The 12900-nt window shown below is 39.9% G+C and overlaps 1 protein-coding gene across 14 annotated transcripts in view; it reads left to right on the top strand.

Annotated features, from left to right (window-relative positions):
* The window catches only part of ANKRD44 (ankyrin repeat domain 44), a 345918-nt gene extending 334866 nt beyond the window's left edge, over positions 1-11052 (top strand). For 6 of the 14 annotated variants that reach the window (XM_066346430.1, XM_066346429.1, XM_066346426.1 and 3 more), the window contains exons 25-29: positions 113-195; positions 2552-2634; positions 4248-4339; positions 5126-5161; positions 6769-11052. In XM_066346430.1, the coding sequence (XP_066202527.1) occupies positions 113-195; positions 2552-2634; positions 4248-4339; positions 5126-5161; positions 6769-7016 (542 nt within the window). In that variant the 3' untranslated portion in view covers positions 7017-11052. The remainder of the gene's footprint in view (positions 1-112; positions 196-2551; positions 2635-4247; positions 4340-5125; positions 5162-6768) is intronic. The other 8 variants (XM_066346434.1, XM_066346433.1, XM_066346428.1 and 5 more) reach the window with 3 other exon arrangements.
* The last annotated feature ends 1848 nt before the right edge of the window (positions 11053-12900 follow it).

The raw sequence follows: 12900 nt of genomic DNA, 5'->3' as shown, positions 1-12900 counted from the left end.
GATTATGTGAGCCTTGCTAATTTAAATATGTTACTGTTTCTGTTAGTAACCTCTTCAAAATGAATGTAATTAGCGTGTAGTCTAAGTGACTTTCTTCTGTTTTTTTCTATAGATATTCTGGTGAACAGTGCCAAGGCTGATCTGTCCGTAAAGGATAAGGACTTGAACACACCCTTACATTTGGCTTGTAGTAAAGTATGTCATTGAATTTGTAACACTGTTATTTAGGGCAATAATTAATATTAATAATAATAATGTAATAATACCTCTTAAATTCTATCGCTAAGTGTGTACCATAGCTCATAATTACGATGTGCATTTCCCCAGGAATGTTGTCACCTCTAAGTGGAATGGAAGGAGTAAAAGCAGAGGCAGACCCACACAGGGTTGATAAGGAGATGCTTTTCTTGGCATTTGCCACTTGCATTCTTGCTGCAGTCTGTCTTGATGCTGCCACTGTATCTGTTTCCATGGTTGTGGTACCACATTTGGGTTTTAAACACAAGTTAGGACCTTAGATAAATGGCTTCTAAAATATAAGCTGTTCCACTTGTTTTCATTTGAAAGCATGGTAATAACACAGCCAAAAAATACTCTCCTGTGAGGCAAATGAATGTGTTCATGTGCATTTATACCCTCTTTCTTTTTTTCTGGTGCATTATTCAATGCAAAGAATGCATTTGTTTGTTTGTTTGTTTTTGTATTTTTTTTTCCTGAAGTTGGAAACGGGGAGGCAATCAGACAGACTCCCACATGCACCCGACCGGGATCCACCCGGCATGCCCACCAGGGGGCGATGCTCTGCCCATCTGGGGTGTTGCTCTGTTGCAACCAGAGCCATTCTAGCGCCTGAGGCAGAGACCATAGAGCCATCCTCAGTGCCCGGGCCAACTTTGCTCCAGTGGAGCCTCGGCTGTGGGAGGGGAAGAGAGAGACAGAGAGGAAGGAGAGGGGGAGGGGTGGAGAAGCAAATGGGCGCTTCTCCTGTGTGCCCTGGCCGGGAATTGAACCCGGGACTCCTGTACGCCAGGCTGACACTCTACCACTGAGCCATCCGGCCAGGGCCTGTTTGTTTGTTTTTTAATTGTATGTGTTCACATGTAGTTCAGAGTCCCTGCTTCAGTAAAATATAAATGGTACATATAAATATATGATTGTACAAAAGCAGGGTTGTACGGTTTAAACCTGCTTTTGTAGTGAATCATGTGTTATCAATATCTCTTTTTAGATATTTTATAATATTTTAGAAGATATGTGGTATTCTACTTTAGGAATATGTCATCCTTTATTCAACCTTTCCCCTGCTGTTAGACATTTGCTTATTTTCAAATATATGCTACTACAAATATTAATTATGGAGAATATTTTTTAGGAATCCTTGTTCTTTTAAAATAAGTTCCTAAGTGTGAAATTATTGAGCCTGAGGCTGTGAACATTTTAAAGACCAAATTACCCTGTAATGAAGTCACAGCCATTTACAACCTTACCAGTAGTATATCAGAATGAAACCACCATAGACATTCCTAAAATTAGACTTACGGGTCTCCCTTATAAGGCAGTATAGTATGATGCCAGTTGACACTGGTGATAACAGTTTATTTCAATGTAGTTATAGTATTAAAGGTGTTGTCTATACTCACTAGTACCAGAAATCTCAGCTGTACCTTTCATTGGATGCCTTTTCTCACTTTATGTTCTGGGACACTTACGGAAACCACCGTTGCATAAAGTTTGTTTCAAGGTGTAGTTTTCATGAATATAAGTGTGGTGTTTTTCAAGCATTGTTGTGCCATTGAATCACATGAGGATATTAAGATTGAGATTCTGATTTAGTAGTAGGTCCGGAGTGGGGGCTGAGATTTCAACATTTCTAAGTCCCAGGTGATGCTGATGAGGCCGGTCACAACGGCTTAGGAAGCCATGGCCCCTGAAAGGAGTGTAGGCCTGAAACTGTGAAAGGATCTCAGATGATCAATTAAAATTTTAAAACTATCAACTGTCTATTGTCATAAGATGCAGAGATGATTTTCCCTGGTCGAGGAAGAAATGAACAAGCTTTCTTGATAAAGAATCCTTTACACTATAAGGCAGTGAATGATGAGTGATGCAGATAATAGGCGTAATGGGGATTCCAACAATAGATGGATCACTGAAGTGGTTGGTAATTGAAGACTAGAGAAAGGAGATAGGACTTGACTTATATTTAAAAAGTAATGCTGGAGGATACTTCTAATTCTGCTTCCTGTTTACCAGCTGGCCAGTATCTGTTTGAGCTCTCCAGACATTAATTCTAAAAGTTATTCTAGAAATATTAATATTTCTGATCAAATTTATATTAACCAAGTTCTAATGGGTCTCAGAATCCTGGAGAATCTAAGGCCCTTTAACTATTTGCTTTTTAGAAGAAAAAATAACTACTCAGACAATAGCTTTATAAAGTATATATAGGCAGAGGACATACATTTTAAATTGAAAGTATAATGAAGTAATTGTTCCAGAACTTTTCAGTGTCTCTGTTCTGTGTTTCTTATCATTTCTTTTTCTTTATTAGGGTCATGAAAAATGTGCCTTGTTGATACTTGACAAGATACAAGATGAGAGCCTTATTAATGCAAAAAATAATGCACTGCAGACGTAAGTATGACGACTAAAGTTTGACTCAGACCCAATTCATAGTCATTTATTCAACAAATATTAAGAGCTTGCTTTGTGCCAGGCTAGTGCTGGGGAACACAGTGGTGAAAAACAGACCTGGCTTCTCCTTCATGAAGTTCAGTCACGTACCTACAAATGCAGACCAAGTAGACATTTTTAGTTAGAATCTTTGTTAGTATGCCTTCATAGAAATTGGTGAGGTCTGCATTATTCTTTGCTGATATTTCTATGGTAATAATATAAATGTAGTGGATGGCTAGAAAATCATATGGGCTGACATACTTGGGGAAATACTTGTATAAATGTATTAGCATTGGCCCTGCCCGGTTGGCTCAGCAGTAGAGCATCGGCCCAGCGTGTGGAAGTCCCAGGTTCAATTCCCGGCCAGGGAAAACAGAAGAAACACCCATCTGCTTCTCTAGACTTCCACTTCTCCTTCCTCTCTCTCTCTCTTCCCTTCCTGCAGCCAAGGCTCCATGAGAGTAGAGTTGGCCCGGGCACTGAGAATGGCCCCATGGCCTCTGCCTCAGGTGCTAGAACGGCTCTGATTGCAACGTGGGCAGAGCATCGCCCCGTAGTGGGCTTGCCGGGTGGATCCCGGTTGGGCGCTTGCGGGAGTCTCTCTGCCTCCCCGCTCCTCACTTCAGAAAGATACAAAAAAAAAATATTAGCATTATGTATTCTTACTGGAAAATAAAGGTTTTATAAATCAGGTCCCCAGAATATATTTGAAGCATTTCTAAGCTGCTTGTCTTAATTATATTTTAATGCAATTCATTGTCATCATCAGCCTGAAAGATCTGAAAGCTGATTTGTTTTCTAGTTTGGGAAATTACATAATTGGTTTAAGGACAAAGGAATATTAGGGGTGTTTTTTTTTCATTAATATTCTTAAGGAATATATAGCAGAATATACTGGATTTGATATTCTTTTTTTTTTAATTGGTTGATTTTAGGCAGACAGAAGAAGAGAGAAAGAGAGAGAGGAGAGAGAAGCATGCATTTGTTGTTCTACTTAGTTGTGTATTCATAGGTCACTTCCTGTATGTGCTCTGACCAGGATTGAACCTGCGACCTTGATGTTTCAGGGTGATCCTCTAACCAACTGAGCTAACCAGTCTGGGCCAGGTTTAACATTCTTTAAGGTATTCTAAATTCAGCAGAATATCATGTAGCAATTAAAGAGAAGTTTGAGATTATATATGTGGGTGATATTAAAGTCATATTGGTGAACTGTGTGAAAAGGCGATTCAAATGCTAGGAGAGAAATCAAGGGATAAGGAACCTTCTAGAAAACACATTATAGCTTGAGTTCTGGCTTCCTAGTTACTGTCATTGAGGTTGTTTGAAATGCAGAGTATATGTCATATCTACAGCGAAATTGAGCCAACATGGAAGAACTGTTGGATCATTAAGTACCCAGAAAAGATCTGGTCAACAAATCTTTCTCTCTCTTTTCCTTGAGTAAAAACGTTCACATACTATTTATGATTTCTTAAGTATTTTCTTCCTTTTAACAATGCGAGCTACCCAAATGACAGATTCTCACACAAATACGTACCACGGTTGATGTTCGATGCTCTTTTTTTCAGACCCCTCCACATTGCTGCGCGCAATGGCTTGAAGGTCGTGGTTGAAGAGCTGCTGGCCAAAGGGGCCTGTGTCCTTGCTGTCGATGAAAATGGTAAGTGGAAAAAGTAAACAGTTACTGCAGGCACCTTCCCCGTGCTGTGCAGCCAGAGGATATGAGAAATACAGGAGCAAGTTAAAAGGGCAGTAAGAATTCTGTCCCCCTTGGAAGTTCCCTGTGTGTGAGAAATCAAACGAGGATAATTTGTCCTGTCTGTCTTTGTAAAACACAGTCCACGTGTAGCCCACCGCTGCCTTCCATTCTGCATGTACTGTCAGCAGCTGGTGTCTAACTTCTCAGCGTGGTGGTTAAAATATTTTAGATGCACTAAAAAGCTTTCAACTCGGCATTCACAATTCTGACCACATACGCTGAAGAGTTAGGGATCACACATCATTAGTGCATGCTCAAGGGCTCACATAAAAGCCAGGTCTCTGTATTTCAGTTCATTCTGAGATCAAACCTTTTTTTTTTTTCTTTTTTAAAGAACAGATCAGAACTCATATTCCCAGTATGGATATTTGGGGGAACATGAATAAAAATTTTAATTTAATGTCTAGGCTTAAAACTTCTCTTGATCTATATGATGTTCCTTTTCTAAGTGAGCTAACTCTCAACAGAAGCTTTCTACTCTGCTTCCTAAGAAATTTTGAAAGCTAATGAACCCTAGAGTTGTATTAAACTGCCATTTTAAGCACAATGCCTATTAACCTTGGGGAGCAAGAGAGGGACTTCTGGATATTTACGAAGCAAGCAAATTTTTAAAGGTGGCATTAATTGTGGCATTTAATTAAAGTATTATAATAAAATGTATTAACATAACTCAACTGCTTATTACAGGTGTTGGAATTAGCAGCTCATGCCTATTTCTCAGAAGTAAGCAGCCATGTGATATCATTAGCGAACTCCTGTTAGTTTTGGTTTTGCAGCCCTGTTGACCCTAGCATGTTCCCTGCTCTGTCCCCAACCTGACTCATCTAGGAGGCGCAGACACTTCTCTATCACTCCACCCCTCTGGTTTTCCTGTTTTCCTGCCTTCCCTTCCCTCCCTGTCTAATCACCATTATATACCTTACGGTGGGCCTACCTAGGCCCACAGTTTTTCTGGAAAATGACCAGAGAGACCACAACACATTAGTTTCACTTCTCTGGCGGGTGGGCTGACAGAGCTGACATTCCTCCAGCCGCTAATGACCTTGGGCGAGAGGAACTGTGGCTGGTCTCAGGGTTTAGCTGGACCCCGAAGGCCTGGGGACCCGTGGGGCAGTTCAGGGCAGCACTGCCATCACCCTCCCTTTCCTCATCACAGGTCTTGCGGAGTCGGATGTTAGGATAGCAGTCCATTCTGTTTGTTTTTATACCAGAGAAGGAATCATCTATTGAGGGGAGCAAGGGGTGGGGGACAGAAATGAGGTCAGGTGCTGTTAAACAAAATAGCAAAATACTAAGTTTTGTTGAGCTAATCTCTCTGAATAAATGAGTTAATAGCAGTAAGAATTTTGGCTGTCAGGACAGGGTGATGCTTTTAGGCCAACAGAATCAAGGTGGAATAAGGTAGAAATAATCACATGCAAGAAGGTATCTATTTCCCCACGCACCCGTTTCATGCATTGAGTTCATTGTCCCCTTTGGACCACGCCCATCAAGTCTAAATTGTCGAGAATGACACAAGTCTATGTCAACCATAGCAATTTCCCCACATTTGCTACATTTAGAATTTGGGACTTTGGTTGGCAGTGTTGCTATTTTTAAAAATTCTGTTGTTTCCTTGAAATGATAGTACATTTTTAATTACGAACAACCAGTGCCTTTCTGTGTATGATCTACTCAAAGAATCCCATTTTTTTGGAGCCAGCTAGTTACTGTATACTTTATATAAAGTATATCTCTAAAGTGACAAAGCTGTATGACTCACTTTTACAGACATCCAGCTTTTAGTACCTTTTCTAATCTGACACACGATGACCTACGATGGAAAGTCATTGTTCTCAGAATGAGAGTGCTCTGGCCCGAGCCTGCGGCGCATGGTGTGTGTGTGTGTGTGGTGTGTGTGTGTGTGTGTATGTGTGTGTGGTGTGTGTGTGCGCGCGTGCGCGCATGTGTGCTCGCCAGCAGAAACCCCTTCCTGATTGTCCTGTTGCTGTTTCTTTGTAGAATTGTGTGCCACCCCCACCCCCTCGTGTCTCTGTTCACTAGCTGAAGACTGGAGTTCTGCCTAACTTTGGATAATATAGTGCTTGTTGTTGTCATGTAAGCGGAAAGAAAAAACAACCCCAAACCCTCCATAAAATGTCTCCCCTTCCAGTCCCCTCTAGCCTCACCCCCTAGCATGACCTGTGGGAAGTAACTCCTCCTTTTGCCTGGCATGATTTCTAACTCAACATACATCTCCACGTGTGCGGTCGTACGAGATGTACTGTGGAATGCTCGCGCGCCTCCGGACCCCCCGGACTAACCACCGCCTTGTCTGCATTTACGCCCAGGTCACACCCCGGCCCTGGCTTGCGCTCCTAACAAAGACGTGGCTGACTGCCTGGCCCTCATTTTGGCTACCATGATGCCTTTTTCTCCTTCCAGTACAATGACGGCTGTCAACTTCGTTTGTTTTAAAAAAGACAATTTGAACAGGACGACCCTCTCCAATCTGGGTAGCATGGTTAGCCTGTGCAGTAACAACATAGGCTCAGAGGATGGGTACAATGAGAATGATTCTGATTCGGAAACGTTTTGACTCGGACTGTAGAAGTATTTCCTTGATCACCATGTTGGAGAAAGGGAAAGAAGCTTGAATTCCAGATATGTGTTGTGTTCAAGTATTATGATGGGCCCGAGCTACCAGAAGCCAGTAGAGAAGGAATTAATCACACTGAGAGAGGGCAGCGAGGTGGTAGGACCAAGCACTCACACACACGGGCTCTGATTTTGATTTGTTTCATGTTTTCCTTAGATCTAAGATACTTCTGTAAAAGTCTACCTCTCATTTTAAGTAAGGAGTAAAAAAAATAAAATACATGTAATTGTTTTTCTTTGGGGATAGTGCACTGAGAAGGGAAATACTGTTTCCTATAAAGTGAGGTTTGTTTTTCATGTACTCACTTGGCAGTGAGTTCTCAGAAGTAGATCAATGTGACATTCATGTCCCCAGTGAGGGGAAAGAAGGGGTAGATAGGAAATGCCTCAAACCTCTTCTCACTTTGATGTTTACTTCCTCACTAGAAGCCAAAGGTAAAAGTGTTTATCTTCAGATATCATGCCTGTAATAATCTTTTTTAAGGGAGTCCAATTATTTATGTCCTCTCTTACCAAGTACTGAAATATCCAGAACTTCTTTCTGAGGATATTTGTTAAAGTTGCCAGGTGAAGGGGAAAAATTCACTGAAAATTGAACTTGCTTTTTTCATTTGACACAAATGTGGTACCCACGGCTCCCATAACAAGCCTGTGGCTTATTTTTACCCGAGTGATTGAATCCAAATCTGTTTAATAACCTTTCCAGTGATAACTATATTGCACCAAAACTTTGAGACATATGCAAGTGTCATATGAACTGACCCTTTACTGATTCATTCTTAAGTCAAAATAGTAACTTTTGAAAAACCATCAGGACCATCAGCATTGTTCATCAGTAGTAAAATGTTCAATGAGCTTCTTATCAAGGCCATGCCAAGTGAGTGAGTGTGACTGCAAAAGGGAACAAAGAAAAGTAAAACCAGGCAGTAGAAATGGGTGATGTGGAAATTGAAGCCAATTGCTAGTTGTTTGCTAATGAAGTCAACATAGTGAATACTGTGTCTGCTCCCTCTGCCAAAGCTTCTAGGTCAAACGGACCCCGTTCTGCACCTGGAATAGCTGTACAAAAAGAAGAATGAGACTCTTTAAAAATTATGCACATACACATGCGCACATATATGTGTATATAATATATATATGTCTGTATTTCATCAACCAGCTATACATGAGGACCAAAATTCTTCAGTCTAAAGTGGAAGATTTAAATTGTTTTTTCTTCAAAGTGAAAATGAGAACTGAAGTAGCTTTTCTATGGAGTTAAAATGTAATCTTTTTGTGTAACTCTTTGTTTTATATTTCTTATGACAAAGGTTTCTAGTTGATGGCTTAACATTTGTATCTGATAATGTGTTGACCTTGGCTTATTTTTTTGCCAGACTAGAGAAAATGTTCTTATACTTTTGATGTAAATGTGTTTATATTTATTTGAAATGAAACAAATGCCAAGGAAATGTCCTTTCTTTGTTCTCTCCTTTCATTGCTATATGTCTTATTTGGAATAACAACAACAACAAAACAGAAAACGTACAGGGCCCTCTCTGGGCTAGCCTGCAGTCCTGGGGCCAAGCCCAGCAAGCATTTCCAGTGCTAAGGTTTCCAGCCGATCCTCAGTATCGCCCACATTGATTGGACAGGGATGCAACGTCCATTGCCAAGCCTCATTCTGTGGCCAACTTAAAGCTCAGAAGACGTTGGAGTCCTTATGCTCTTCTGCCAGATAAAAACGGAAGTGCCTAGTGGATCATATGTACAAAGGTGGCCAAAAGAAAGATATAGAAATTACCCTAAATGTGTTGAGATCTCACATGGCCCCAGTAACCTAACGGGAATTCTGTCAGTATGTGGGTCCATGTACCAAGAGGAGAAATAAAAATCACCAGCTAAGTGCTGTTTTCTACTTCGGGAAGAGACAGGAAGGAAATGTATTGCATGAGGGCTGCACTCTTCGACCATTTTATAATCGGTTTCATTTTCTGTTTCATAGTGTATATGAAATATTTTTAAAACAGTGTTCTATCATGTCTGGATCAAATACAGATACTGTATGATATTTTTCATCTAATTGTAAAAGACTTTAATCTTACTCTTTTAATATCTTGGATTTAATTAAGAACTCACGTTGAAGGTTCTTCACAAATGAGAACTTGTTCAGAGGACTCGTAGAATTGATACTAATTTTATTGAAAATTTTCAGTACCACCAACATGGTATTTTGATTTCCCCCCCTTCCGCTGTCCTTTTTGTTTGTTTAGAGAAGATGAATTTTTTAAAGTAGATGAGTTGCTAATGAGCAATAATGACCCTGTCGTTACCAAAACGCTGAAAATAAGAGGGATCCAACGCTGAGAAAACACAAAGTACTGCGGTGTCTTTTTCTAGAAGTGAATGGAAATCTTGCTCAAGTTGGCGTTTCAAGCAGGAGAGGAAATGCCTGCTTGAATAGAGAAGCAGCCGGCAGGGCCTCCCGGAGAACAAGGAGCCTCGCAGCCGAGCAGGGACAGCCCTGCGGCATTATCTCCACGGAGCTGTGCTCTGACTCCCCTCCCTCGGACTGCACTGCGAGAAAGGAGGCGGACAAAGGAGTAACACGGAATCATGCTTACCATGAACTGTTCATTGAATCAGTCTCTCTTCTTTCTCTCTCCCCCAAGACCAAATTGTTTTTTTCCTTTATGAAATGACTTTAAAAACTCTTGAGTTCTGTGTTTTTCAAGTACATCTCTTAGAAATAATATTAGATTTGCAACATAGCATTATAAGAAAAAAAGAAAGAAAAAAGAAACTAGAAAACGTTGTGCTTTTCACTGAGTCTTAGTTGTTTAGTGCTTTTACCGAAAAAGGTGTTATTTTTAGACTGTATTTTAACCACAGCCACAGGGATCATGTTTTATTGCACTTAACCTATTTCGCCAGTGTCTGCCTATCCTTGGTAAATTCATTACTATCTCCAAATTGCCTAAAATCTGCTATGATTCTTCAGTAAATAGCTCAGGGGATTTCTATTTATCACTACTAAAAGGGCACCATAGTATGTTTTGGTACTTTAGGCAGTAAACCGCTGCTTGATTTATTATTTTATTATTAAACTAGAGCAAGAACATCAAATGGATTTGCTGCACTAGTTATTCTTCGTACTGTCGAGCAACTTGGTTTGCTTATCTGTTGTGTTGGTTGAAGAACTCACCCCCTTTTTTTTGTCTTGTGATATGAAGTTAGAGTGCCTTTTTATATTTGTATATTCTGAAAATGTTCTGTGAAATGTTTTGTATTTTTTTCATTTGAGTGTCATCAGAGCAATATAATACCAGTGAGTTTTCATTTCAGCTTTTCTTTGAATGTATAAAGTGTCTTTTTTCCTATTTCCCCTTTTACCTGCTTTGAAATGAAAATGCTGAAGTTTTCTCTAGGAGTTATGTTTGATTTTGCAGTGCTAAAATGCTTTCTTCTTACAGAACTGTAAACCATAGGTCAGTGTTATAGGGGAAAAGCGTTCTAAAATAGTGACAATCTGAGTGTGTGTACAAAATATAATTCTATACGTTTCTTATGCAGTGATCTGAAAACTCAATGCAAATATCTTTTGTTTGGTAGTTTGTCTACATATTTTATGCTTTAGCATGTGCAATATATCTTTGCAAAGCACGATGATACAAATCTGGTGCCAGTGTTATATTTTGCATAACATATTTGTAACAGCATAAAATATTGTTAATGATTTCAGTGGGATTTTGTCAGTAATGTTCTCTTATGTAAATTGGAGTTGAATGACTCTGACAAATGTCATGACTGTAAAAATGAGGAAAATGACTTAGTTCCGTGAATGACTCTGAACCAATCTGAATCTTCTCAAGCACAGTTTAATACTTTTTCAACTACTGAATGCTAATAATGTAATGAAGTACTTAATTGTAATATACTATGGAAATGCATTCAGATGGTTATTTTTACAAATAAAAACGGTACAAATATTGTTGCAATTTCTGTGGTCTTTAATTTTTCCAATTTATACTAATTTTACCAATTAATTTAAATCTTTATCCCCCTGCCAAAGCCAAATTAACCTTAAATCTTGAAAACAAATAATTAAGAAAGAAGTATACCTCCAGATTTGCTACTTCTGTTCATACCATTACAATTAGAGGGAAAAGATTCAAACATGAATTTTTGTGTTGATTATATAAATATTTATTTGTGCTTCTGACTTTTGTCATAAAAGATCTGAGCTGACTATAACAAAAGACATGGAATACCAGAAGTAGAAAAATTAAGAAGGGGGAAAAGACTGCAGACAAATATGGGAACTTTAAAATTTAACACAATGGCTATGACTGAACTTGAGTGTGCTCTAAGCTTCCTGTGTTCAAGGTAAGGGGAGAATTGTGACTCCTAATTGTCTTGACCTCATATATCAGAAAGGAGAAAGCTTACGGGGTCCTCAAAATTGTGAATTCAACCATGCTTATCTTGCCCCCACTACCCTTCAACTGCTTTGTAGTGACACGAGACCTGACCTCTCTTTACTATTCTTCAAGGTATATATAGAATTTTCTTTCCATGTCACCATCAGAACTTCTCCCCTTGAGTAGTAATTTCAGGGGCAGTACCTAGAAGCACTAAGAAACAAATTCCTAATGATAGAGTTTCAGACTGATGCGAAAAAGATTTTCGAGTGGGGCCTTCCTGAGTTCTTCAAATCACAGTTGTCATAGAATGTTAGCAGTTCGTAGCGTCTAGCCCAATCCCAGCCCCAGCTATTTCATGAAAACACTGAACCCCAGAGAAGTTATCTACTTTGCTCAACCTGTGTATACAAATGTTCAGTGATCGGAATGCACAACTTGCGCCTATAGATGTTCTCTTTTCTATGCCACCCTACCAAAAATAATGTTTTGTGATTGTTTTTATTATTATTATTATAGAGAGGGAGGGATAGAGAAACAGATGGGCACTTCTCCTGTGTGCCCTGATTAGGAATTGAACCTGGGACATCCACAAGAAGTCACAGCTTTTTAACTGAATCTTAAAGTTCCATTCTGTCACTAGAAATGTTTGGAGAGGTTGAACTCTGCCATGTCTTTATTCAAATATTCAAATCTAAGTGCTTTTCATTTTTGAAGATTATAAGGTATGAATCAGACCATAGGTGAGTACTTTCTGTAGTTTAGAGCAAACTGGGACATATTACTTACCTAAAGCTGTGTAACAAATTCTGCCAAAGCTTAGTGACTTAGAACAGCAAATGTCTATTATCTCAGTGTCTGTGAGTCAGGAGACCAGGCATAGTTTAGTTGGGTCTTTTGCCACAAAGTCCCTCACAGGCTGTTATTTCCATGTTGACCTGAGAAAGATTCATTTCCAAGTTTGCTCATATGGTTTTTGGCAGTATTCTTCATTGGTGAGTGGACTGAGGGTTTCAGATCTAATGGCTGTTGGCTGTTCTTGGTTCCTTGCCAAATAGGACTTTCCAAAGAAGAGCTCAAACACAGCCGCTCCCCGCATAGAGGAGAGCAAGCTGAGAAAGGCCAGAGAGAGAAAGAACAAGACAGAAGTCACAGGTTTTGGGGGGTTTTGTTTGTTTGTTTTATTCAGTGAGAGGAGGGGAGGCAGAGACAAACTCCCGCATGTGTTTGACCGGGATCCACCCAGCAAGCCCACTAGGGGGCGATGCTCTGCCCATCTGGAGCGTTGCTCCATTGCTCAGCAACCGAGCTCTTCTTAGTGCCTGAGGCAGAGGCCTTGGAGCCATCCTCAGCATACAGGGCCAACTCGCTCCACTGAATCCATGACTGCAGGAGGGGAAGAGAGAAAGGGAAGTGAGAGAGGGA

This window comes from Saccopteryx leptura, chromosome 7, assembly GCF_036850995.1.
Source record: "Saccopteryx leptura isolate mSacLep1 chromosome 7, mSacLep1_pri_phased_curated, whole genome shotgun sequence".
NCBI lineage: Eukaryota > Metazoa > Chordata > Mammalia > Chiroptera > Emballonuridae > Saccopteryx > Saccopteryx leptura.
The sequence above is the reverse complement of the archived record's forward strand: the minus strand, read 5'-3'. Positions and strand labels throughout refer to the sequence as shown.